General features: G+C 42.9%; 2 protein-coding genes across 7 annotated transcripts in view; both read right to left on the bottom strand.

The window, feature by feature from the left end:
• The window catches only part of rcbtb1 (regulator of chromosome condensation (RCC1) and BTB (POZ) domain containing protein 1), a 77,418-nt gene extending 53,454 nt beyond the window's left edge, over positions 1 to 23,964 (bottom strand). Inside the window, exons 1-4 of one of the 6 annotated variants that reach the window (XM_070894028.1) lie at positions 13,171 to 13,571; positions 9,175 to 9,240; positions 4,758 to 4,954; positions 297 to 447 (exon numbers count right to left, since the gene is read on the bottom strand). In XM_070894028.1, the coding sequence (XP_070750129.1) occupies positions 297 to 447; positions 4,758 to 4,883 (277 nt within the window). In that variant the 5' untranslated portion in view covers positions 4,884 to 4,954; positions 9,175 to 9,240; positions 13,171 to 13,571. Of the gene's footprint in view, positions 1 to 296; positions 448 to 4,757; positions 4,955 to 9,174; positions 9,241 to 13,170; positions 13,572 to 23,877 lie in introns of those variants that run through there. The other 5 variants (XM_070894031.1, XM_070894030.1, XM_070894027.1 and 2 more) reach the window with 5 other exon arrangements.
• Positions 14,668 to 24,494, bottom strand: part of ebpl (EBP like) — a 29,747-nt gene continuing 19,920 nt past the window's right edge. Inside the window, exons 3-4 of the mRNA XM_070894033.1 lie at positions 23,878 to 24,016; positions 14,668 to 18,662 (exon numbers count right to left, since the gene is read on the bottom strand). Of these exons, the coding sequence (XP_070750134.1) occupies positions 18,422 to 18,662; positions 23,878 to 24,016 (380 nt within the window). The 3' untranslated portion in view covers positions 14,668 to 18,421. The remainder of the gene's footprint in view (positions 18,663 to 23,877; positions 24,017 to 24,494) is intronic.

Raw genomic sequence — 24,494 nt, 5'->3', positions numbered from 1 at the left:
GGCCAGGAAAACTCTCCTGCTCATCTTCGAACAGTTGCCATGAGATCCTTTACAGCCACCAAGAGGGCAGATGGGATCTTAGTTTAATGCCCCGTCCGAAAGATGGCACCTCCGACAGAGTAGCACTCCCTCAGTACTGCACTGAAGCATCAGCTTGAATTATGTGCTCAAGTCTTGGAGAGAGATTCGACATTCTGACAAAAGAGGCGAGGGTGCTACCACTGAGCCACAGCTGACATCTCAATAACCTTGAAAACTATACGGGAAATAGCTGGTACAGTAGAGTTTAAGTTTACCTTTAGTGGCAAGTAAAATATGTGGTCCACTTCCATAACTGAGAGAAATTATCTTCTTTCCACACAACTCTTCTATTTTCTTTGGTGTAACTACACTCTGACCGTCTCCAATTCCTAGGCAGTTGCTGCAATTCACCCCAAGTGCAAATACCTGCAACAGAAGCACATTATGTTCGGTGAGCAACGTGATCATACTTGTCAAGATATGCAACTAAGATCAACTTCTGGTCGTGGTTATAGAGCACTTTCACCATCTCGAAGGAGTCTGGGTAAATTCCTCTTCCTGCAACAAAAGCAACTATTCCTAAATCTAAAATTGATAAACTAATCAATCTTAGAGATGATAAAACCCCTGGTCTGGATGGACTGTATCCGTGCATATTAAAAGAAGTTCGGGAACAGTTAGCAGAGGCACTATTACATATATATAAAAATTCTTTAGTAAAGGGAACAGTGCCAGAGGACTGGCAAGCAGCTAAAGTGATTCCTATTTTTTTTAAAGAAGATAGAAGAAGACCAGTTAGCTTAACATCAGTGGTAGGAAAGATAATGGAATCCTCAATCAAAGTTGTAATAGAAAAACATCTAGAGACTGAAAATATAAGAAAAAGTAGTCAGCACGGATTCAAAAAGGGAAGGTTATGCCTGACTAACCTTATTGAATTCTTTGATAATGTAACAGATAGAGTGGATAAGGGTAATGGAGTAGACGTAAAATATTTGGGTTTCCAAAAAGCCTTCGATAAGGTAGCGCATAGCAGACTCATGACTAAAGTCAGAACACAAGTAGGGGAGAGAGTAAAAGTAACAAACCTGAGGACTGGGAGAAATTTAGAATTCAACAGAGGAGGACTAAGGATTTAATTAAGAGGGGGAAAATAGAGTACGAGAGGAAGCTTGCAAGGAACATAAAAACTGACTGCAAAAGCTTCTATAAATATGTGAAGAGAAAAAGATTAGTGAAGACAAATGTAGGTCCCTTGCAGTCGGATTCAGGTGAATTCATAATGGGAAACAAAGAAATGGCAGACCAATTGAACAAATACTTCGGTTCTGTCTTCACAAAGGAAGACACAAATAACCTTCCGAATGTACTAGGGGATAGTGGGTCGAGTGAGAAGGAGGAACTGAGGGATATCCTTATTAGGCGGGAAATTGTGTTAGGGAAATTGATAGGATTGAAGGCTGATAAATCCCCGGGGCCTGATAGTCTGCATCCCAGAGTACTTAAGGAAGTGGTCCTAGAAATAGTGGATGCATTGGTGATCATTTTCCAACAACCTATCGACTCTGGCTTAGTTCCTATAGACTGGAGGGTAGCTAATGTAACACCACTTTTTAAAAAAGGAGGGAGAGAGAAAAGGGATAATTATAGACCGGCTAGCCTGACATCAGTAGTGGGGAAAATGTTGGAATCAATCATTAAGGATGAAATAGCAATGCATTTGGAAAGCAGTGACAGGAACGGTCCAAGTCAGCATGGATTTATGAAAGGGAAATCATGCTTGACGAATCTTCTGGAATTTTTTGAGGATGTAACTAGCGGAATGGACAAGGAAGAACCAGTGGATGTGGTGTATTTGGACTTTCAACAGGCTTTTGACAAGGTCCCGCAAAGAGATTGGTGTGCAAAGTCAAAGCGCATGGTATTGGGGGTAATGTACTGACGTGGATAGAGAACTGGTTGGCAGACAGGAAGCAGAGAGTCGGGATAAACGGATCCTTTTCAGAATGGCAGGCAGTGACTAATGGAGTGCCGCAGGGCTCAGTGCTGGGACCCCATCTCTTTACAATATACATTAAGGATTTGGATGAAGGAATTGAGTGTAATATCTCCAAGTTTGCAGATGACACTAAACTGGGTGGCGCTGTGAGCTGTGAGGGGGACGTTAAGAGGCTGCAGGGTGACTTGGACAGGTTAGGTGAGTGGGCAAATGCCTGGCAGATGCAGTATATGCAATGTGGATAAATGTGAGGTTATCCATTTTGGGGGCAAAAACACAAAGGCAGAATATTATCTGAATGGCAGCAGATTAGGAAAAGGGGAGGTGCAACGAGACCTGGGTGTCATGGTTCATCAGTCATTGAAGGTTCGCATGTAGGTACAACAGGCGGTGAAAAAGGCAAATGATATGTTGGCCTTCATAGCTAGGGGATTTGAGTATAGAAGCAGGGAGGTCTTACTGCAGTTGTACAGGGCCTTAGTGAGGCCTCACCTGGAATATTGCGTCCAGTTTTGGTCTCCTACTCTGAGGAAGGATGTTCTTGCTATTGAGGGAGTGCAGCGAAGGTTCACCAGACTGATTCCAGGGATGACTGGACTGTCATATGAGGAGAGACTGGATCAACTGGGCCTTTATTCACTGACGTTTAGAAGGATGAGAGGGGATCTCACAGAAACGTATAAAATTCTGACAGGACTGGACAGGTTAGATGCGGGAAGAATGTTCCCGATGTTGGGGAAGTCCAGGGGACATAGTCTTAGGATAAGGGGTAGGCCATTTAGGACTGAGATGAGGAGAAATTTCTTCACTCAGAGAGTTGTTAACCTGTGGAATTCCCTACCGCAGAGAGTTGTTGATGCAAGTTCATTGGATATATTCAAGAGGGAGTTAGATATGGCCCTTACGGCTAAAGGGATCAAGGGGTATGGAGAGAAAGCAGGAAAGGGGTACTGAGGGAATGATCAGCCATGATCTTATTGAATGGTGGTGCAGGCTCGAAGGGCCGAATGGCCTACTCCTGCACCTATTTTCTATGTTTCTATGCTTCTAGGGATTAAAGATAGTTACTCAGAATGGCAAATGGTCGGAAATGGTTCCACAAGGGTCAGTGCTGGGCCACTGTTGTTCACTATTTACATAAAACACTTTGGACTCGGAAATTGAAAAGTTCAATTCTAAATTTGCGGAAGACACCCCCAAATTGGGGGGTGTAGTTAATACTGAGGAAGACTGTGACAAAATACAGAAAGACATTAATAAACTTGCAGAATGGGTGAGTAAATAGCAAATGAACTTCAATATAGATAAGACAATACATTTTGGTTGGAAGAATAAGGAGGCCACATACTCCTTGGAAAATAAATGTCTAAATGGTGTAGAGGAACAGAGGAATCGGAGGGTACAGATCACTAAAAGTAACGACGCAGGTTAATAAGGCCATAACAAAGCAAACATAACAAGAAATAACACTGGGGTTCATTTCTAGAGGGATAAAATTGAAAAGCAGAGAAGTTATGTTAAACCTGTAGTTCTGGTCTCCATATTATAAAAATTATATAAAGGCCCTGGAAAAGGTGCAAAAGAGATTTACTAGAATTACACCAGAACTGAAAGGTTACACCATCAGGAAAGATTGAACAGACTGGGGCTCTTTTTCTAAAAAAAGAAAAACCTGAGTGGTGACCCGATAGAAGTCTTCAAGATTGTGAAAAGGTTGATAGGGTAGATTTACGGGCGAAACCTATACTAAGGGCCATAAATATAAGATAGTCACCAATAAATCCAATAGGGAATTCAAGAGAAACTTCTTTATGCAGAAAGTAGTTAGTATGTGGAACTCGCTACCACAAGGAATAGTTGAGGCAAATACTAGATGCAATCAAAGGGAGGCTAGATAAGTACTTGAGGGAGAAAGGAATAGAAGGATATGTTGATGGGGTTAGCTGAAGAGATGTGGGAGGAGACTCATGAGGAGCATAAACAACGGCATGGACCGAAATGGGCAGTCTCTGTGCTGTAAATACTTTGTAAATCTGTGGAGTGTGTGGCAGAAAGGCGAAGGATTAACTTGCAGAAATAAAGCATGAATGGTGACAAAGATGCAAAAAAGACAAAAGAAATATGCAACACAAACTGAAAAAAGGCATTTTGAGAGAAGACTCAAAAAAACATTAGTGGGGAAGGTGGTGGGGGGGTGAAGTGTGAATATTAACAGCCAAAACAGTGTGAAATAATGAGGGCATTTACAGGGAAGAAGATTAAAGGACAGAGAGAAATAGGGAATAGAAAGTAAATGTGAAAGACAGTAAAATAGGAAAAAAAAAACAGGTTGTGAAGTTTATGGTTTAAAAAAAAGCTAAAACAGAGAGCTGACAATACTGTACAAGCATAACAGTGAAACCATAAGTTGACCCTATCAGCAGCCCTGCACAGAGGTCCATCAAGGGACAGTTTGGCAATTTTTGGGTGCATCCCGCCAAACTGGCTGGTTTGCAAGTTGAGAGGTCAGACGGTGTCAATCCTCCGACTGAGACTGGGAGATGATTGGAGCGAGTCAAGTCAAGGAGGTAGATGGAGAGCCAGAAATCTTTGCCCACTCCAGCTCTCATCGCTAGAAGCAGGAGATTTATTTCCATCATACAATAATCAATGCTATTTGTAAAAGAAAACGGTCACAGTCTTCATGTGAATGGGGAAAATGCCCCGTAGAGATAAACAAAGCCATCCCAAGTCTTACATCATCATTTTTCGTTACGTAGATAGCCTCGGTAGCCGAAATACCAAAGACACAGGCTTGATGAATCGATTTAACTTCCTGCGGAGAAAGCAAGCTGAACACAGGCCACTTTCCAACATCCACCATGTCTGGTTTCTTAAGCGCAGCCGGTTAACAAGATCACCCAGTCACATTTCCTCCAACGTACAGTACTGCGCCTGGAAGAGAGGAAAAATAAGACATTTTTTACCTGGTGTCGCTTCAAATATGGAAGAGAAAGAATATCTCAGCCAATGAGTAGATAGATATATGTCACAAGACAACAAGACAGAACTAAACTGGTCCTGCAATCCCCTTCTAAATTTAGTTTTTACAATAAATAAATTTTTTTTAGATGTGCAACACTTTAAGGAGCAAGTCCCATTATCAGTACTTCAGTGGAACTGGCTTTCAAATTTTGTCCGATTACGTTCCTGTGATGCACCTTGGGACGTGTTATTAGGGTAAAAGCACTATATAAATGCAAGTTGTTGTTGTAATAATAAACCATCCAAAATGTGTAGTTATTTTAAGAGTGTATTTGACAAGATCAAAAAATATTTTTAGAAAGGCTTAGAAACATCCCAAAGCAATTCAGTTGAGGTAAATGTATTACCGTTTAACCAGAAACAGATCTTTTAAAAACCATGTTAAATTGATTACAGGAAAAGTCCAGTAAAACCAGTAGAGGTTCTTTATGCGGCACAGGTAATTGCATGAGTAAAGTCCATTATCTTGGTCAGTACAATTGGCAGGCATGGTCTCAGAATGTGGGTAAATGGAGCCATAACCTAACTGAATGGGCTTGAGGGATCTGCCCCTCTCCCTATGTTAAAAGAGCCCAATAACTTTCACTTCTAGCTTTGGCAAGTTTCCTCCAGGCAGCTGCAGAGCCTTCAGGATCGAGTACATTCAGTATCGGAACTCAAAATACAATTAAAAAGTCTTCTGGAATGAACACATCACAAGCTACTTATTACTGAAAGTGCTGCAGAAAAAAAGGATGTTCTACACCCCAAGACAAACTGAACCATATAGATCACAAGCCTCAAAATGCAAATAAATGGCAATATTAACTCTACTAATGTCAAACTCAAAGGGTATAAAGGACAAAGACTTCAGGCAATGAGAGGGATGAGTGCGAGAATTGTTGGAGCAAATGGATCATAATGTAGTAATGCAGAGGGAGTGTTAACAGCAGATGAGCAGCTCTTTTGCCATCGCTGGCCCTTGCACACCTGCAGCAGGCAACCTTCAGACTGCCAATGGCATCTTAGCCCAGATTTTCATAGGTCTTGTGACCTGCTGCAGATTCATCTTCTTCTGCCTTTGCCTGCTAAACACAATGACCTGATTCCATGTGTGGACGGCCTTGCATTGGTGCCTTTATTTAGGAGCATGGCGCAAACACAAAGACACACACAATACCACCACTGCAATTATGATATTAAAATATTCCCTCCTTTGCCCAGAACAAGCAGCATATGTCACACTATTAGTAAGTCATGCTCCCTCGTTCACACATGCGCAGTGTGTAGGCCTGCATCTTATGAACTGCCTTAGCTCAACAGCAATGGCAGATCAAGAGTGCAAATCGTAAAGCATAGTCATGGAGTCTCCATTTTTAGCATCATTGGGACCCAACCATAAAGGTAGGAGTACCTCATAAGCCATCCAAGAGGAAGTCTGGAGAGTTTAGAAAGGTATCAGGAGGAAAGATTTATCAACAACAACTTGCATTTATATAGCAACTTTAACATAGTAGAACGTCCCAAGACGCTTCACAGGAACGTTTTCAGACACATTTTATACCGAGCTATATAAAGGAGATATTGGGACAGGTGAGGTAGGTTTTAAGGAGGGCTTTAACGGAGAAGAGAGGCAAAGAGGCTTAGGGAGAGAATTCCAGAGCTTAGAGCCAAGACAAATGAAGGCATGGCCGCCAATGATGGAGCGATGGAAATCTGAGATGCACAAGAGGCCAGAATTGGAGGAATGCAGAGTTATCAGAGGGTTAAAGGGCTGGAGGAGGTTACAGAGATAAGGAAGGATAAGATCATTGGGGAGATTTGAACACCAGGATGAACCGGGAACCAATGCAGGTCAGCGAACACAGGGGTGATGGGTAAACGGGACTTTGGTGCGATTTTGGATAAGGGCAGCAGAGTGTTTAATGAGAAGGTTTATGGAGGGTGGAAGATGGGAGGCTGGCCAAGAAAGCATTGGTACAGTCAAGTCTGGAGGTAACAAAAGCATGGGTGAGGGTTTCAGCAGCAGATGGGTTGAGACAGGGACAGAAACGGGCAATGTTGCAAGGTGGACCTTGGCGATCTTGGCGAAAGAGAGGAGATGGGGTGAGTGGAAAAGGAGATGCAAAGCAGCAGATCATAACAGAAAATGAACTATATTTTCTATTGGATAACTGATATATTAATGGCTTCATCTTGTTCAGACACACACTTGGAAGGGAAGGTGCAGTGAAGTATCTTCCCCCTTTTAAATATTGTACATTCCTGGGAGTGATTACAAGACCACAATTCAACATCTGGGAAAAGAGTCCCATCACTTACAGATCACTAGTTCTTTGCTCTCATGTGTTTAAGATTTATTTAAATAATAATTGGGTCAGAATTTGCCATAGCAGGGCATCTAATGGCATCTGTTGTTAGTTAGATTTGCCCCTGCACTCTTCAGCTCAAAACAGTTTTGCACACAAGTTGCTGAAAGTGTGAACTGATAACAGCGGAGCGAGGGAAACAGGACATCTGGGATCTCAGTGAACAGGCCAAGCAACAGGGTATCCCATTAATCAATCATATTTTAGGACTGAGAAAATAACAGCAGAAGGACTGAGAAGGAGGGTGAATTAAAGGGGATGAATTCATTATCAAATCAGGTAGAGAAAGCAAAATAAAGTCAGGGGAAGAAAAATTAGATTAAGAAATAAAAAGAGACGAGAAAGAAAATATAAGAAAAACATTTAAAATTTAAAAACTCCCATTTTTAAATTCAACCCAAAAAATTCAAAACCTGAAGGAATGAGACTCCACACATGCAATTGTTAATGTTCGGTGCCAGAGAGGGTGATTGGCAATTATTAACACTCATCACATCGTTAAAATTGTACTTGCACTACTAATTACTAGCCCTAAATATGTGCGGCGGATTTAGTTCATATCTACCGGGCAAATAGAGCAACTTCACGCCATTCAATGTACGTCAGTGGTGAATCAGACAGTGAGATGCCAATTTTGCACAGTTAACGGTGGAGCGGCAAAACCAGACTGCAACTTTTAGGTATTTGTATCTGCCCTTCACCTATTAGCCTCACCACTGCTTTGACAACAAAATCTGGGCCATTTTGACTTGTATCTGCAGCAAGGCTTGGTACTACAAAACACTACAAGCATTCTGGGGAAATAAAACAGTCAACACTTCACTGCTGGGAAACTCGAGACACAGACAGGGGCTGCTACATCTTAGTATTCCCATTAAGGCCGGTGTCAGCTTCAACTAGCGTCATATGACTTAATTGATCGCCTTATTTTCTCACAAGTGAGACTGTCTTGAGGATAAACTTAAGTATTTATGGTTATGCTTTGCCCACCTAAAGCAGGAAGTTTCAGGAAGGTTTTTGGACAAGTTAGAAGGTTGAAAGGAGCTATGGCGGGCATTCATATCTAGTCTTCAAAAGTGGAGAAAGTTTTAGGAGTGAAATTAGAAAATAAAAAAAGTTAAGTGTTCAATCGAACAAAAGTTCATTACCAGCCTGAGTTTCTGAGTGAGAGTAAAGAAAGAACTTGCATTTCTATGGTGTGTTTCACAACCTCAGGACGTCTCAATGTGCTTCACAGATAATGAAGTACTTTTGAAGTGTAGTCAATGTTGTAATGTAGGAACCTCGCCAGTGCAGAGCAAGCTCCCACACCCATCAATGAGATAAATGTTGTTTTAGGACGAAGTGTTAGAACACCGGGAGAACTCCCCTGTTCTTCTTCGTATAATCATACAGCACAGAAGAAGCCCATTTGGCCTGTTGTACCTGTACCGACCCCTGGGGAATACCAGTTTGAAAAACAACTATTCACCAATACTCTATGCTTTCTGTCCCTTAGATAATTCTGTATCCACACTGCTACCATCCCTTTAATCCCATTTACTTCAATTCTGCTTAAAAGTCCATTATGTGGTACTTTGTCAAATGTCTTTTGAAAATCCATATACACAGCATCAACCACACTACCCTCATCAACCCTCTTTGTTACTTGATCAAAGAACTCAATCAATTTATCCATGCTGACTTTCATTTATTAGCCCATACATTTCCAAATGCTAATTAATTTTGTCCTGGATTATGGTCCCTAAATGTTTTCCCACCACTGACGTTAGGCTGACTGACCTGTAGTTGCCGAGGTTATCCCGCTCCCCATTTTTTAGACAATGCCATGGGATCTTTTATGTCCACCTAAGGGGGCAGACAAGGTCTCAATTTAACATCTCATCCGAAAGATGGCACCTGACAGTGCAGCACACGCGCAGTTAAGGAACAATATAACAATACAGAGAAGTAACTAACAGATGAGCCAGATTCATTAAGCTAAGACAAGACACAACGAAAGATGACCACTACAGTCCACAACTTGCCGCAGGTGTTCCCAAAGGTAAAACCCAAGCATCTCTCAGTAGGGCTGAACTGTCCTACTACTATAGGGGTTGAGGTTGTATATTTTATGCTCATCATAGAAGGAAATCCTTGATATTGAAAATTAACCAGCATCGTACAAAGCACATGCTGTAAATTTAACCTCACCTGGTTGGGTGGGGGAGCAGGTAAGTCGGAGGAGCTCCTGGTAGGACTGCTCTTGTTCCTGGCCAAGGTGGCCATGAACAATTCCAGGCAGAGGGCGGTCGAGGGAGTAATTCGGCCCGACTGCCTGTCTCTCTTCCGCGGCTGTGCTTGCGCCCAGGTGCCCCTGGAGATGGGGCACACGGTGTCCACCGGCACGCTCGACCGCCGGTGAGCACTGGAGGGACTGGAATGCATCACCACAACCAGGGCCAACATTTTAATTTGATTTATTAAGGTTCCTTTAAACGTTTTTGTTAATTTACAGATTCTAGTAGTTGTGCACATGACCGAATTGGCAAATCGCCGGTATTTTTTAAAAAGTTGTAAATTTAACCTTGCTAAGTTGCACTATATCTTACCATTGAATGTAACTTTGTGATACTATTACTAATCAAAACTCAGCTAATGCTGGGCTACAATATACATAATAACTGTTAATTTAGACTGTTATTAATTGTACATATTGAATTTTACTTTGATCATCGGCCTTAATTTCTTCTGTGGCTTGTCAAATTTATCAGTTTGTAACACTGTTCTGAAGCACCTTGGGATGTTTTACTATGTTAAAGGTGCTATATAAATAAAAGTTATTATAATAATTGTAAATGCTGAACTATATGATATTAACTGTCATGATTGCTGTTGTTAACCAAATTAGTGTTAATTAATGCATCTCTGTCCCTAACTTCACCTTTGATAATCCTGGCAAGTAGGAGTAAGATACATCTCTCTATGGCCTCATTCCTCCCTATCTCTGTAACCATCACAAGCCCTGCAACCCTCTGAGAATTCTGTGTTCCTCCAATTCTGACCTCCATTGCATTTCAGATTTCCTTTACCTCACCATTGGTGGCTGTACCTTCAGCTGTCTTGGCACCAAGCTCTGGAATTCCCTCCCTAAACTTCTCTGCCTCGCTACCTCTCTCCTACTTTAAGACATTCCTTAAAACTTACTTCTTTGACCAAAGTTTTGGTCAGCTGTCCTAATATCTCCTTATGTGGCTCAGTGTCAAATGTTGTCTGATAACATGTCAGGTGAAGTACCTTGGGACATTTTACTACATTAAAAAGTACTATGTAAATACAAGTTGTTGTTGTTGTTGTTGTTACACCTCACTCAGTATCATAATATGGTCCTATGGTGATCGAATTGACCTAAAAACTATTAATATATTGATACGACAAGCCAAGAATCTAATAAGCCGTTGATATGAATAGTTAATCCCAATTGAACCTTCAAATGTATACGTGTTAGGAAAAGAGAAAAAGATTAGTCTCCAACTCGAACTACTTTGAATAACATAAACATAGAAAATAGGTGCTGAAGCAGGCCATTCGGCCCTTCGAGCCTGCACCACCATTCAATATCATGGCTGATCATGCAACTTCAGTACCCCACTCCTGCCTTCTCTCCATACCCCTGATCCCCTTAGCTGTAAGGGCCATATCTAACTCCCTTTTGAATATATCCAATGAACTGGACTCAACAACTTTCTGTGGTAGAGAATTCCATGTGTTCACAATTCTCTGGGTGAAAAAGTTTTTCCTCATCTCGGTCCTAGATGGCTTACCCCTTATCCTTAGACTGTGACCCCTAATTCTGGACTTTCCCAACATCGGGAACATTCTTCCAGCATCTAACCTGACCAATCCCGTCAGAATTTTATATGTTTCTATGAGATCCCCTCTCATTCTTCTAAATTCCAGTGAATATAAGCCTAGTCGATCCAGTCTTTGATATGTCAGTCCTGTCATCTCGAGAATCAGTCTGGTGAACCTTCGCTGCACTCTCTCAATAGCAAGAATGTCCTTCCTCAGATTAGGAGACCAAAACTGCACACAATACTCAAGGTGTGGTCTCACCAAGGCCCTGTACAACTGCAATAAGACCTCCCTGCTCCTATACTCAAATCCTCTCGCTATGAAGGCCAACATGCCATTTGCTTTCTTCACCGCCTGCTGTACCTGCATGACTACTTTCAATGACTGACGTACCATGACAGCCAGGTCTCTTTGCAGCTCCCCTTTTACTAATCTGCCGCCATTCAGATAATAATCTGCCTTCCTGTTTTTGCCACCAAAGTGGATAACCTCACATTTATCCACATTAATACTGCATCTGCCATGTATTTGCCCACTCACCAAACCTGTCCAAATTACCCTGCAGTCTCTTAGCATCCTCCTCACAGCTCACACTGCCACCCACCTTTGTAAAATCTCCAAGTTTGCAGATGACACTATCAATTCCTTTGTCTAAATCATTAATATATATTGTAAATTTCTGGGGTCCCAGCACTGAACCTTGCGGTACCCCACTAGTCACTGCCTGCCATTCTGAAAAGGACCCGATTATTCCCACTCTTTGCTTCCTGTCTGCCAACCAGTTCTCTATCCACGTCAATACATTACCCCAATACCATGTGCCTTAATTGTGGCACAATTCTGATACAATTATTACATATTACATCAGATTTCACTATCTTACAAAATAATGTGTAAGGAAAAAAAAGAAGAACTTCCATCACTATAGTACTTATCATGGCTCTCAATGTGTTTCACATTCAATTAAATAACTTTTTTGAAGTGCATTCATTGTTATACAGGCAACACAAAAACCATTTTAAACACAGCACGATCCTAGAAACAGTGACAAAATGTCTATATTTTGGTTGTGTTGGTTGAGGGAAGATCGTTGCCCAAGATACCGGGAGAACTCCTTGCTCTTCTTTGAATAATGCCTTTAGATCTGTAATATCCAACTGAAACAGGTAGACAATGCCTCGGTTTTAATGTTTCATCCAACAATGCAACACTCCCTCAGTATGTGTTAACATGCCTAGATAATGTGCTCTCGTCTCAGAATTAGCCTTGCACCCACAAGACCGAGAAGCAACTGAGCCAAACTGACATTTAGTATTGCAAACCGATCCTCTCAGGAACGTTCCAGGGTCAAGTCCAATACATGAGTGACATTTACAGACTGGCATACAGACTGCTACCTTTACAATATCAATACCTGTATTGCAAGTCGTGTCATACAGCAAACCAAAAAAAGCAACTCTCGACAGAATTACCTGTAGCTCCTACACTAAACGGTTACAGTATGTGACAGTACAACAACTTACGCTGCATTTCATTTATCAACTGACAAGTGCAACATTTGTTCTAGATTTGAAACAGTCACTGCCAATGTCATTGTAACGCTCTCTATTCAACCTATAAACAAAAGAGGAGCCTGCGACAACGATTTACAGCAATTGCAGTTAGTTACTGCACTCAATGCAGGATTGGCTACAGCTTTACACCTTTTTTTAAATTAACCATTATGGTTCAAATTCTTCAGTGAGGAGCCTACAATTGTAAACCCTGCAGTAATGCGACTTCCGTACTGTTAGGTTATGGGAAGCAGACCCAAAGACCCACAGATTTGTTATCCGGCAACATGAGTTGTGCTGGAGCCCAAACACTGCAGTTGCAATCTAACCCTGGACCTAAAACACTGCTACCATCCGGCTTGCGGGCAGTGTGCTGTGTTTGTGGCATTACCGAAAAAAGCAGGCTGGAGTTGAAAGGTCAGTCATCCGGCAGATTGATCGGATCAATTTTCTTGCTAAAAGCCGACTTTACCGAGTGGGTAGGAAGAAAAGAGCCACGCCGCGTTACCGGGAGCTTCCTGGACCAAAACACTGCAACTTTCCTCGGCCCGTACGGCCGGCCGCAGCGCCTCCTCTCACGGGTCCCCGGTCCGGGCCACCTGCCACCTTCCACCTTCCGACTGGGGAGCGAGGGAGACTGGAGCGCAGCCGTCCGACCGACTGAGGGAGCAGAGTGCAGCGCGCTTCGATTCATCCAGCTCTCGGCATTCTCCCCCTTCCCAGTGTATCAATGCAGGGCCTTCACACTGGATACAGTGAGACTGATATATCCGCACGGCCCTGTTGGTGCCTCCAGGAATTACTGTTGACTGCATTTCCTCTCCCATCACCAAGACCGCTTCCTTCCACCTCAGCAACGTCGCCCGTCCCCGCCCATTGCCTCAGTTCAGCAGCTGCTGAAACCCTCCTTCATGCCTTTGTAACCTCCAGACTCGACTATTCCCACTCACTCCTGGCCGGCCTCCCACCTTGCACCCTCCTTAAATTTGAGCTCCTCCAAAAATCTGGTGCCCGTATCCTAACTTGTACCAAGTCCCATTCACTCATCATCATCATCACTGGCAGTCCCTCGAAAAGAGGATGAGTTGTTTCCACGCCAAAAAAGAATGAGTTCACAGGTATTTCAATGAAGTACCTAATATTCCAAGTGCTGAACCTCATAGCTGCATGGCGGCCCCTACCTACGAGAGACCATCAGCGGCAGATCTGGGCCATAAAAGTGGCGGCCACGGGCGGCATGGCAACATGCCACTGCAAAGTACAGCGCGAGTTGGTACAGGAGGGCGACGACAGCGAAGAGGGACATCATTCAGGTTTAGGTCGTTCACCAATCACCCATGCTCGCTAACCTACACTGTTCCGGCAACACATCGATTTTAAAATTCCCATTCTTGTGTTCAAATCCCTCCATAGCCTCGCCCCTCCCTATCTCTAATCTCCTCCAGCCCTACAACCCACCCAGATCTCTGCACTCCTCCCATTTTGGCCTCGCGCATCCTCGATTTTCTGCGCTCCGCCATTGGCGGTAGTGCCTTCAGCTGCCTCGGCCCTAAGCTCTGGAAGCTCGAGGATGAGAATTTTTAAAGGCATGCAGGAGCCAATCACCCTTTCCTCCAAGCTGCGCAGCTCTCACCGTTCCTGTAAAGATCAGCTTTTCAATGTTACATTTTGTGCATATGCGCACCCAAAATTAAAATTAGGAGCCAATGTAGGTCAGCCTTCTGAACTAGAAGCAAGAGTGTTACTACTGGAGCCAAGCTAACACTTAAAGGACATCTTTTAAAGAAAAATATTCTGCAAAGTTTTTCTGTAAATGAAAACCTCACAATGAGCTTTTAAAAGAAAGGACAAAACCATATTATGTTCAAAACAAAAGTTTATTTGCTGCAACATTTCGGCGCTGAGCCATCTTTACAAAAGGAAAGGCAAACAAAAAGAATGAATTTGCAATTGTACATCACATTCTCAGGACTTCCCAAAGCACTTCACATCTGATGAGTAACTTTTAAAGTGCAGTCATTGTTGTTATGTAGGCATATGTGGCAGTCAATTTGCACACAGCAAGATCCCATTAACAACAGATGAGGCGAGCGACCAGTCAATTTGTTTTTAAAGAGGTATTGGTTGGGGGAGGAATGTTGGTAATGACACGAGAAGAATTCAATGCTCTTTGCTGAATAGCGCTTTCGACCCCCAGAACAGGTTCAGTATTTCATCCAAAAGACGGCACTCCCTCAGACCTGCACGTAACTATGTTATGCAAAATATATGAAAGATTCTTTGAATGGAAAGAATGCAAAGTACAGAAATACTCTTAAATGTTGTTTCAGACAATGAAAGAAATGATTGTGTGAACAGATAGCTCTTAGCACAGTCTGCCACGGAGCACAGTACAGGTGGCACAGTAGTATGTGCTGATAGATGCAAAAATATGTTGCTCAGTGGACAGTAAGTGTTAAATGCCCCCATTAAACTACATGATTTGCAAGTGTGCCACTGTAATCTTTTGCACTGCACCAATGCCGAACATGAAGTATTATGCTGCATGTTAACAGCACTGCTTTGCCCAACTTAAGAGCTCTGTGAACCTGGTTCCCTGTTCACAGCAATACTCCAATGTACCACACTGGTGCAGCATAAATGGAGCATTAACTAATTACATGTGTACTTAGGATTGATAGAATTAACATCTGGTGCAGACTTACTTTCAGTACTTTATAGATTATCTGTTCCCCTTTGACAAACTTCTAATAACATCCCAAATTATTGAAATATGAGGGAAAAATAGGGACTTTTTGTAGTTGATGAACTTAACTCTGGAACTTGCAAGGTTATAGATGAACGGTTGGCCCCAGAGGCCTGTATTTTTCAACAATAAAAGAACTTGCTCTTAGCTTTTAAACATAAATTATATTGTTACATGCTCCTAAAATAGCGAGGTAGTCAGATATGTTCTTAGCATCAATATTATGTTCATGCATGTTATCTGATCCACATTGGTCAGGTAACTACAACAAATAATTATGTGGGATTACAGTACTTTAGAATCGCTTCTCAATTTGACTTGATCAACAATTATTTAAATAGATTAAAGAAACATTAAGAGATGAACATTGCTTTTAACACTTTGAAGGTGGATTAATGTATTCAAACAAGTTCGTTAGATATATTCAAGAGGGAGTTGGATATGGCCCTTACGGCTAAAGGGATCAAGGAGTACGGAGAGAAAGCAAGAAAGAGATACTGAGGTGAAGGATCAGCCATGATCTTATTGAATGGTGGTGCAGACTCGAAGGGCCAAATGGCCTACTCCTGCATCTATGTTCTATGTTTCTAAGTCAACAAATCAAACTGTGTACTCAAATGAACATTACTGATGTGCTAAATTAAAACTGTTGCATCTATTGCGATTCAAGGAATTGAGCATTATATACATATGATACAAGACACATTGAGCATCATTGAATAGATTTGCAAAGATCACATCAATCATCAATTCTGCACTGTAGTTACTATCACATTAAATCAGTTGGACTGTTCTGGCTGTCAGTGTACAACATCACAACTATCAACAAAACAAAAAGAATCAAAATGGGAGGGGAAAAAACTTCACCTTGACAAACTCATCACATTTTATAAAAAGTAGTGGACTCGTGGGACAATTCCAATAATCGTTCAGGATGTCTGAACAGTAGCTAAAGCAATTAAATATTTTCTTTGATGTGCAACAGAAGTCCAGTAAAGGAGGCACAAAGTGGAATGTAATCCTCATAAAAAGGGTTTAAAAAAATTAAAAACTTAAGGAATTGTATAGTACAATCTGAACCTTTGTTACCCCAGCAAGCTGTTGCCTGTACAAGTTGAGTGACCAGATCCAACAGTGAGCCAGTTCCCTTTGTAGTGCCATCTAAATGCGGTCAAATGGCAAACCTTGAATGTGCAGTCATAACACCGTGTCTTTCAAGTTAGCAGGCCTGCTGGAGATCCAGGAGCAGCACGAACATTTAAAATAATACATAAAAGGAAATGGCAATATAAAGGCTTTTTGTTTAAAAATTAAGCCAATAAAACCCACTAAAGTAACCTCCACCAATCCAAAAATGTTCAAATGAAATGACTGTTTTAGGACCAATGACTAAGCCTTGTGGTTTTAGGATTAAAACAATAAATAACCACCCAAAAGATGAATTCCAAAAGAATAATTAAAACTAAAATAACGTTGAAAGATCAGCAATGGCACGCTGCAGTTCCCATGAGGTCTCACCAAGACGGCACACCAACATTTGCCACTTGGCACAGAGAGCACTTCATCTCCTCCATGTATTGCTAGGCACCATCCACAGAGACTGCACCCACTGTTGCCAGCATCACATACAGACAGCTCAACAAAGCTTTATGGGCGTGGTGGTGGGGGAGAAGAACACTCAGGATTCAGCTAATGATACACATCAACTCCATTTCTCATTATGCACTGTGTGAAAAAAAGTTTTAATAAAAAAAAACTTGCATTTATATAATGTCTTTCACACCCTGAAGATTCCCAAAGCGTTTCACACTCAATGAATTAGTTTTGAAGTATAATCACTGCTAAGTGGGCAAACATTGCAACTAATGTGTATGCAGCAAATTAATTCTAGGCGGTGGCGTTGCTGGAGGGGTTAATCTTGGTCTGCACACAAGGAAAACTCATTGAAAAAGTGATATGGGATTTTTTCTGTCCACCTGACCAGCTGGCAGGGCTTTACTTTAAAGCCTCATCCAACAGACGACACCTCTGCCAATGCAGCACTTCCTCAGTACTGCACTGAATGTCAAGCCTGGATTAAATGCTCAAATTCTGGAGCGCAGCTTGAATTGACTCCTGACTCAGAGTCGAAAACATTATTACTGAACCAAGCTGATGTATGTCTCAGTGGTAGTTTATCATTTACTCAAGTACTACACTTGTAGAAGATGCACAATTACTACAAGCAGATCTAGATGCCCTGGGAGATTGGACCCATGACTAGCAAATTATGTATAAATTAGAAAAGTGCATTGCTATGCATGTGAGCTAGATTATGGCCTCAAGTCTCTGGAGTGCAACATCCTTCTGACTCAGAGGTGAAAGTGCTACCAATGAGCCACAACTGACATAAAAGATCCTACAGCACTATTTTGAAGAGCAGGAGAGTTCTCTCCTGGTGTCCTGACCAATATTTATCCCTCAACCAACACCACCAAAACAGATTATCTGGTCATTATCACTTTTCTGTTTGTGGGAGCTTGCTGTGCCCAAATTGGCTGCCGCTATTTCCTACCTTACAACAGTGACTACATTTCAAAAGTATTCCACGGGCTGTAAAGTACTTTGGGATGCCTCGAGGTTGTGAAAGGTGCTATAAAAATGCAAATTCTTTCTTAACTTTTGACAATAATCTTACAATTTTCTCTGCAAATACCTAATATTTTGTATTATCAATAAAGAGAAATATTGGTTGTGGATGGAAGGTAACTGAACCTTGAACCTACTGAAAAAGCTAAATTTGAACTGGATGTCAAACAAAATAATAAAACATTTTTGATGGCATTCTGCAAACTTCTAAAACACAAAACTTGAAAAGGATCCAATTCCATTTTGAATGAAATGACAGCGATATTATTTATTTTGATTTTTTCATTGCCTCTATTTTATTTTGGTGCATTCCCTTGAGGCCTAGCCAAGACTGGCACAGGAGCAGCCCCGGTACGACCACCCAGACCGTATTAAAGAAAGCCAAATAGACCCAGAGGTAAAGCCAGTGGCTGGTATTCAAGTTGGGGCTCCCAATAAGCCAGTCAGGGCAGAAGGTCATCCAGCCGCCATAGAGCTCACAAACACACAGCGTAATCTGCACAAAGTGCCTGAAATCGGAGAACAGGATGCAACGGGTTATTGACTAAACCACTGACAAACCAAAAGAAACATACTGCGGATACTGGAAATCTGAAATGGGATCAGGAAATGCTCAGCAGGTCAGGCAGCATCTATCGAGAGAGAAAGAGAGTTAATGTTTCAGTTCGATGATGATCAGAGATGAACAGCTTTTAAGCAAGTGTAGAGCCGGGGGGAAAAGGGTGAGGGGTGGGGAAAGAACGATTGTAGAGGTCTGTGATCTCCACCCTATCATCCTTTTCCATGGCTCTGAATTTGCTTCAAAGCTGTTTATCTCTAACATCTTCCAATTCTGACGAAAGGTCATCGACCTGAAATATTATCCCCACAGATGCTGGCTGACCTACTGACTGTTTCCAGCATTATCGGATTGCCAACTTATCAATCTTAAAAACAAAATTACTTTTCAGAAAGTAGCATTTCTAGTTTGCCTTCATTTTTCAGCCAGCTCCTATTGACAACAGGCGATGACAGAAATGTTGCTCAATGTTCCAAAACAGTTAATCCATTATCTATCGAGCTGAAAATCATTATTTAGTGAGACTGGTGTCCATTTATGTCAGGTTTTTCAACACATTTTCTTTTAGAAGAATAATCGCACTGACAGCACGTCACAGCATCTGCTGATACTTTCCCTGATAATCCACATTGAGGGGATCAGCTAGAAATTCAGTGTTTTCATTCCGATACAGTTTGTGAGCCACAATTTGTTTTGTGTAGTAAGTGCCATGTAGCCAGACACAATTGAGATTTTAATCCAGACAAAAAGTCTGGGTTGTCACCAGACAAAAGTGCTCCTTCTCTTTTGGTTATTGAAAAACTTCGCATCTGCTCTCATGGAGTGTTGTTCTGCAATTAGCCATTCACCAACAGATTCTTCTCAGGTAGATGTTCATTTCTATAATTTGCAGTAAGGACAGAGGTATGGATGCTGCAATTCATCTCAGTGTTCCTAGGGGTGGGGGTGGGAGAGAGGTCGGCAACGTGGAGAATTAGTCAGAGCACTCCTAGTGGCTCGGTTAATAAATGCACTTCTCAGTGGGGAAACTGAGCCATACAGATCTGAACAGTCCAGGTTCGATCTCTGGTCCGTGCTGAATTCGCTGATCTCAAAAGGACGGTGATAGGGGCTGATGCAATCGGCTTTGGTGTTCTGATTCAGCATTCTTGCTCACTACCCAGTGAGCTTTGCTGAAAAGTGCACACATGTGGATGTTGTCTCACATGATTCCCCCACCCCACGGTCAAACACCTTCCAACATTTGCAGTCTAGAAGAGCAGTTAAGTGGGTAAAAAATCAGAGAGGCCAGCACCCTCAGAACCATGGCCCAGAATAAGTCAATGCTTTCACGGAAGGAGCAATAAAGGGAAGACAACTGAAATAAAGACAAATGTGGGAGATATAGGGATAAAGTACTTTACACTGGATTCCACCCCAATGGAATGGTTTCTTCTGATACTAATGTACAGTGCAGATAGAAGCCAAATTAATGCAGATTTTGTTGTATTATTCAATCAAGCTTCTTACAGCTTGGACATTTTTCATCATCATAAATAATAAAAAGTTTTATTTACATTACACCTTTAACATAGTAAAAGGTCCCAAGGCGCTTCACAAGTGTGTTATGAGACAAAACAGATAAATTTGACACCAACTCATAAAAGAAGAAATTAAGGCTGATGACCAAAAGCTTGTTTAGAGAGGTAGGTTTTAAAGGAGCATCTTAAAGGAGAGAAGAGACGTAGAGAGGCAAAGAGGTTTGGGGGGGGGGGGCAGTTCCAGAGTTTAGGACCCAGGCAGCTGAAGGCACGTCCACCGTGAGCAATTATAATTGAGCAGTTATAACGAGGGATGTTCAAGGGGCCAGAATTTGACGAACGCAGACATCTTGTGGGGTTGGTGAGGCTGAAAATGATTGCAGAGATAGAGAGGGGCGAGGCTATGGAGTGATTTGTGAACAAGAATGAGAATTTTGAAATCGAGGCGTCGTTTAACTGGGAGCCAATGCAGGTCAGAAAGCACAGGGGTGATGGGTGATCTTGACTTGGTGCGAGTTAGTACACGGGCTGCCGAGTTTTGGATGACCAAGTTTACGCAGTGTGGAATGTGGAAGGCTGGCCAGGAGTGAGTTGGAGTAGTCAAGTGTAGAGGTAACAAAGGCATGAATGAGGGTTTCAGCAGCAGAAGAGCTGAGGCAGGGGTGGAGACGGACAATGTTACGGAGGTGGGAAAAGGCGGTTTTAGTTATGCCGCAGATATGTGGCTGGAAACTCATTTCAGGGTCAAATACGACACCTAGATTGCGAACAGTCTTGTCCACCCTCAGATTGATGCTAGGGAGAGGGTTGGAGTCAGTAGTTAGGGCAGTCAGTTTGTGGCGGGGACCAAAGATAATGGCTTCGGTCTTCCCAATATTTAATTGGAGAAAATTTCTGCTCATCCAGTACTGGAGGTCGGCAAGTAATCTGACAACTTAGATACCAAGCAGGGGTCGAGGGAAGTGGTGAAGAGGTAGGTATCGAACTACATGTTGAAGGGTGGAAGATGCCTGTGGTGGATTTCTTTAATATGTGGTGGCCGTTGCACACCAGCCACCACACGCTAGGTCTTGGTCCAGTGGCAAGGGTTAACCAAGACGACTGGAGACCAGCTCTGCTGCACGGACCTAGTGTGCACACATATTGCAGTGTGGGCTGGCCTGCACTGCCCCTGGGCCCTCGCCTCTTCTGGGTCTCGTAACTCATGCCTCTCCTGGGCCCCGGTCACGTCACTCTACAATCTCTTGACTCTTCTTCACTCCGACCTCGCCGCTCCTGCTGTACCTGCCCATGCTCCAATCAGTGACCTGGACCATGTTGACATCCAATCCAGTCGCTCTCTTCACAGCCATCGCTCTCCTGTGCCAACTCTCGCTGCACCTTGAAGTGGTATGCTCCACGCTGCTCCTTTGAAAGCCCCGACCTGCTGATGGTCATTGCAGGTTGGGGCAGGGCTGGGTGTCATCAGCATACATGCGGAAACTGACTCCCGTGTTTTCGGATAATATCGGCAAGGGGCAGCATATAGATGAGAAATAAGAGGGGGCCAAGGACAGATCCTTGGGGGACACCAGAGGTAACAATGCGGGAGTGGGAAGAGAAGCCATTACAGATTTTCTGGCTGTGATTAGATAAATAAGAATGGAACCAGGCGAGTGTAGTCCCACCTAGGTGGACATTGGTGGTTGGTAGAGAGGCGTTGGAGGAGGATGGAGTGGTCAGCTGTGTCAAAGGCTGCAGACAGGTCCAGAAGGACGAGAAGGGATAGTTTACCTTTGTCACAGTCACAAAGGATGTCATTTGTGACTTTGATGAGAGCTGTTTCGATACTGTGGCAGGGGTAAAAAACCAGATTGAAGGGATTCAAACATTGAATTCATGAAAAGATGGGCACGGATTTGGGAGGCAACAACACGTTCAAGGACTTGAGAGGAAAGGGAGATAGCGAGCAAGCACAGTGGGGTCAAGGGTTGTTTTTTTGAGGAGAGGGGTGATGACAGCAGATTTGAAGAAGAGGGGAACAGTACCTGAGGAGAGAGAACCATTAACAATGTTTGCTAACATGGGAACCAGAAAAGGAAGTTGCGTGGTTAGCAGTTTAGTGGGAATAGGGTCAAGGGAGCAGGAAATGGGTCTCATGGACAAGATGAGTTTGGAGAGATCAGAGAGAAACTGGAGAGAGATATGAGTTTAGGGCAGGTGGGAACCTCAGAGGAAGTTTGGCCCGGTGGGCGAGGGGAAGGAAGGGAACTGGCAGAGGCAGCTGATCGGATGGTCTCAATCTCTGAGACAAAGAAGTCAATGAGCTCCTCACACTGTTGTTGGAGGCGAGTGTGGTGGAGACAGAGGAGAGGGGTTTAAGGAGACGGTTAGCAGTAGAGAATAGTCGCCGGGGGTTATCTTTACATTCCAGAATGGTTCTGGAATAGTGAGCAGTTTTTGTAGATAAGAGTACGACCCGATAATGCTGTATGTGTTCCAGCCAGATCTGGAGGTGAATGGCTAAACCAGTTGTCCGCCACATCCGTACAAGACTGTGTCTTTTTGACTTGAGGGAGCGAAGGTGAGGCCTGTACCAGGGGGGAAACGGCCAGGGTGAGAGTCAGTCATGGTTTTAATAGGGACTAGGGCATCAAAGGTGGTGGTGAGGGTGTGGTTGAGCAGATCGGTGGCTGTAGAAATGTCATGGTGAAAGGAGGGCCAAAGGCTGGACAGTTTGGAGTTGATAAGTGCAGTTGTAAGAGAGTTTGGAGAGCTATTTTCCAGGGGCGGATGCAGAAGGAAGTAGGTTTGGATTGGGGAAAGGGAATGTGGGTCGAGAGCGATACAAGAAAATGGTCAGAGATGGCTTTATCTTTAATTGATACTGTTGGAATAGCAAAGCCACGAGAGATTGTAAGGTCAAGGAGGTGGCCGTGAATATGGGTTGAGGAATTTACATGGAGGGAGAGATTAGAAACATAGAAGCATAGAAAATAGGTGAAGGAGTAGGCCATTCGGCCCTTCGAGCCTGCACGCCATTCAATGAGTTCATGGCTGAACATGCAACTTCAGTATCCCATTCCTGCTTTCGCGCCATACCCCTTGATCCCCCTAGTAGTAAGGACTACATCTAACTCCTTTTTGAATATATTTAGTGAATTGGCCTCAACAACTTTCTGTGGTAGAGAATTCCACAGGTTCGCCACTCTCTGGGTAAAGAAGGGAGGATAGAAGGTAGTGAACTCAGAGGAGAGAGCGCATGGTGAATTGGGATGGAGGTTGAAGTCACCGAGGATGAAAAGTCGCTTGGTGCATAGGCTGAGGGTGGAAGGCAGTGAGGCTATCTGTGATAAAGTTCTTATCATATTGGGGTGGGCAGTAGAGAACAAGAATTTTGAATGAGAGGTGAGAGGGGTGAAATAAGGCGAGATGTTCAAAATATGAGAAAGTGCTGGAGGAGTAGGGGGACAGACCAAGGTATGATTTAGTGATGAGAGCTATACCTCCCATGGCGGTCTGGGCGGGGCAAGTGGTGGAAGGTATAGCCGGGAGGGAAGGCTTTGATTAAAGGTAGTGTTTGATTATCCCTCAGCCAAGTTTCCATTAGTGCCATGATGTCAATGCAGTCATTCACGATAATGAACAATATTCCAATCTTCTTACCTGTAGTATTTATCTTTCACAATGGCATATATGAGAACCAATGCTAAAAACCCATCCACCAGCACAGTCAGGATTTCCAACGATACAATGGTGGGATCTGAATAAAGCCATCTCGCATCTGCTTTCCCATACTCTTGCCCTGGAAACATGTAGACATTAAACTCGGAGTGGAATCCACCTCATGGAATGATATTTGCATAGATCTGCACACGCACACATACACGGTACATTCACTGTTAATGAAATAACAAGACTTATTACTGGATAGGAGACAATGGTTTAATATTTTAGCAGGAAACACATAAGCTGCACAATATACATTTAGGGATAATTATATCAAGCTTAATTAACTCATGATAACACAAACACCAAAGTATTTATTGCCCATCCCCTGTTGCCCTAAGGGCATTAAGAGTTAACCATGTAGTGTAGACAGGATTCATATTTCGAGCAGACAAGTTGGGGGCAGCATGGGCCATAGTTTGTGGTCTGCAAAGATGATACTTGGGTAAAGCCAAGTAAAAATGGGACTACCTTTGGTATATTCTTTGAGCAAGTTGGAAAAAATGCAAGTCCTGGAAATTGGAGCGGGGCATAGAAACCCAACAATGGGCTAG

The sequence above is a fragment of the Pristiophorus japonicus genome, chromosome 11 (assembly GCF_044704955.1).
Source record: "Pristiophorus japonicus isolate sPriJap1 chromosome 11, sPriJap1.hap1, whole genome shotgun sequence".
In the NCBI taxonomy this organism is placed as follows: Eukaryota; Metazoa; Chordata; class Chondrichthyes; family Pristiophoridae; genus Pristiophorus; species Pristiophorus japonicus.
This window is presented reverse-complemented; position numbering and strand designations above follow the sequence as displayed.